The sequence below is a fragment of the Sinocyclocheilus rhinocerous genome, unplaced genomic scaffold, assembly GCF_001515625.1.
Source record: "Sinocyclocheilus rhinocerous isolate Xijiao unplaced genomic scaffold, SAMN03320098_v1.1 scaffold1480, whole genome shotgun sequence".
NCBI lineage: Eukaryota > Metazoa > Chordata > Actinopteri > Cypriniformes > Cyprinidae > Sinocyclocheilus > Sinocyclocheilus rhinocerous.
In genome coordinates, this window is record NW_015666547.1 from 176,199 (window position 1) to 179,250 (window position 3,052).

The window sequence follows — 3,052 nt, forward strand, 5'->3', positions numbered from 1 at the left end:
GTGTGTGTGTGTGTGAGTGTGTGTGTGTGTGTGTGTGTGAGAGTGTGTCACAGATACGCATCACCTGAGGTTTATTAGTTTGTTGACGGTTAAATTGTGTAATCCAAATGGATGGAAAGTATTATACACAGATCTTAAGTTCAGGCCTGAATATCTGAGAGGCGGCTCGGAGGTTTGGAGCCGGTCTCGGGCTGTTCGCTCAGGCTGCAGACAGACACACCATTGAAGGGAAACCTCCAGCTGAGTGACAGAGAGAGAGACAGAGGGATGGATTTCTCTCCCACCACGTCCTTTCCCAGGATGCACCTCTGCCCTGTGCTTCCCTCCGAACCACCGTCACCCAGACCAGAACTTCTCTAAACTGGCTCTGAATCAGAGCGGCTGTCTGCATTCACAGTAGAGCATCCTTCAGAGCAGGCACACTCAAAACAAGACCAAACGCGAAGGATTCAGCAGTCAACAAAGCACTTTTAGTTTTACTCTCTTTGACTGACAAAAAAAAAAAAAAAAAAAAAAATTAATTATAATATATATATATATATATATGCAATATGAGGAAATATCCAAAACACAGATATAAAGCGCAAATGATTCTATCAGAATTTGTATTAATATTTTGAATTTGTTTTTATTTGTATATTGTACGTTTACATTTAAATCTTTAAGTTTTATAAATTTTTTGTTTGTCATTTTTTGTTATGTCTATATAAATGAGAAATAAAATAAAATAAGTTTAAGTTTTATATCTTACACAATCCTGCTTCACAAGTAAATGTATCTTGTTTTAAGCATTTTTAAATAAGAAAAACAAGAGACATTTTTTTTTTTTTTTTATATATTTTCTATATTTATATCTTACACAATCCTGCTTCACAAGTAAATGTATCTTGTTTTAAGCATTTTTAAATAAGAAAAACAAGAGAAATATATATATATTTTTTTATATTTTACATTTACATTTAAATTGTTAAGTTCTATTATTTTTTGTTTTTTATATTTTTTTATATTTTACATTTACATTTACATTTTTAGGTTCTATTATTTTTTGTTTGTCATTATTATTATGTCTATATAAATGAGAAATACAATAAAATAAGTTTAATTTTCATATATTTTCTATATTTATATCTTACACAATCCTGCTTCACAAGTAAATGTATCTTGTTTCAAGGATTTTTTGCTGAGAAAACACTAGGAAACACTGATTCCACTGACACTCGTATGAAAGCGAACAGCTGGAGTAGTTTGGACATTTTCAGTCAGACACAACAGAGATGTTGCAGGCCTGCAGTGAAAGTGTTTTTGCTCCCTCTGCTGGTGGATGGTGTGACTTACAGGCCGGGTGGCTGGCGGAGGGCAAGCACAGGGCGAGATCCGTGCAGCACACGTCTGACAGAGAAGGTTCAGGGGAGGAGAGGTCAGACAGAGACAGACGGGTAGTTACCGAGGTTGACCGTGAGTTTGACCCGTCCTGCGTCCAGCTCCAGCCGCAGCGTGTCGGCTGACTCTTTGGAGGTGGTGGCCATGAGCAGCCCATACGCCCGCTGGGACATGAAGCGCAGCGTCACATCCTCCGCCTCCGTGTGCAGCGTGCTGGGCATGATGATCTTCAGATACATGCTGCCGTCATAGCTCAACACCGTCGCCTCTGCACGCACACACACACACGCACACACAAGATATAAACAAACACTGGCTTCTGGTTCTTAGGTCTTAGAAACAGGTGCTGCTTCACAGAGAGAATGATTCTACACATCTGCAAATCACTGTAGCCTTTATACAGCACAACGATTAACACGAAAACAAACAAACAAATAGGGCACCTTCTGTCAAAAAAGGTTTCTAATAACTAGACTTTTGAGATATATATTTTTATAATTTATCCACATTTATTATTTCAATTTATAATATTTTTATAATGCTTCATTTTTAATTATATATATTTGACAATTGTTTTTATTTATGATCTTAAATTATAAATAGTTAATATTTATTTGTATAAAATAGATTTTATAAGTATATTTTTATAATTTATTTTATAAACACATTTATTATGTAATCACATTTGTTATTTCAATTATACACACACTCACTGTTTACTAATAAAAAATATATAATCCCATTCAATATATATATATATATCAGTCCTGTGTTCCGTGTTTTCCTCCCCCACGTGCTTTCCATTACCCAGTTTTCCCTCATGTGCAATTATGTTATTGCTCCCAGGTGTTTCTCGTCATCCCCTCGTCATGTCTTGTGTATTTAAAGTGTTTCCTGTTCTGAGTTTGCTGTCCGGTATTGAATATCCTCTCTCCCCGCTACTTGTGTGTTCCTGGTTCCTTTGATGTCAAATAAAGTCTGTTCGTTGGAAGTTTACTCCTCGTCTCCTCATTCCTCGCTCCGTGCTCCTCACAGTAGCGGTACGTGACAGAATACTGGACCTTAAACAGTAAGCGGTGCCCCTACTCTCCGTGTTTTTTGTTTCCGGTTTTGAAAGTGTTTTCTTTTGGTTATTCTAATGGATCTCCTCAAACGACTATGTTCAATTTACCAAGACAGCCGTCCCCTGGAGGAATATGTCTCTGAATTCCTCACCTGCTCTCAGCAGGCTTCCCTCGACCTGTGGACACTTATGGACTGTTTTTTGGGTGGTCTGGATGAGGGGATCGCAAAGCGGATGCCACTGAGCGGGTCCAGGTGGACCCTGCCCGATTACATCAACCTGGCCCAGTTCCTCAGCGGATCTCATCTCCTCGCTGCCAGCCCAGAAGCATCACTCATTAAATCCATCAACCCCCTGTCATCACCCATCATGGCCGTTCCTCAGTCAAGCCCGCCGTCCGTGCCGTTCACCCTTAACCAAAGGAGGATGAGGAGGAAAAGACTGTTCTCAGCCCTCATCCCAGCCCCTGAGCCAACTCCAGTGTCGGCTCCAGCCCCTGAGCCAGGCCCAGAGAGGGCTCCAGTCCCCGAGTTTAGCCCAGAGAGGGCTCTAGTCGCCGAGTTTAGCCCAGAGAGGGCTCCAGTCCCCGAATTTAGCCCAGAGAGGGCT

At 40.2% G+C, this 3,052-nt stretch overlaps 1 protein-coding gene across 1 annotated transcript in view; it reads right to left on the reverse strand.

Moving 5' to 3' along the window:
- LOC107732688 (neurexin-2-like) overlaps nucleotides 1-3,052 on the reverse strand; it is a 351,796-nt gene that overhangs the window by 149,299 nt on the left and 199,445 nt on the right. The window contains exon 12 of the mRNA XM_016544101.1: nucleotides 1,445-1,648. Within this exon, the coding sequence (XP_016399587.1) occupies nucleotides 1,445-1,648 (204 nt within the window). The remainder of the gene's footprint in view (nucleotides 1-1,444; nucleotides 1,649-3,052) is intronic.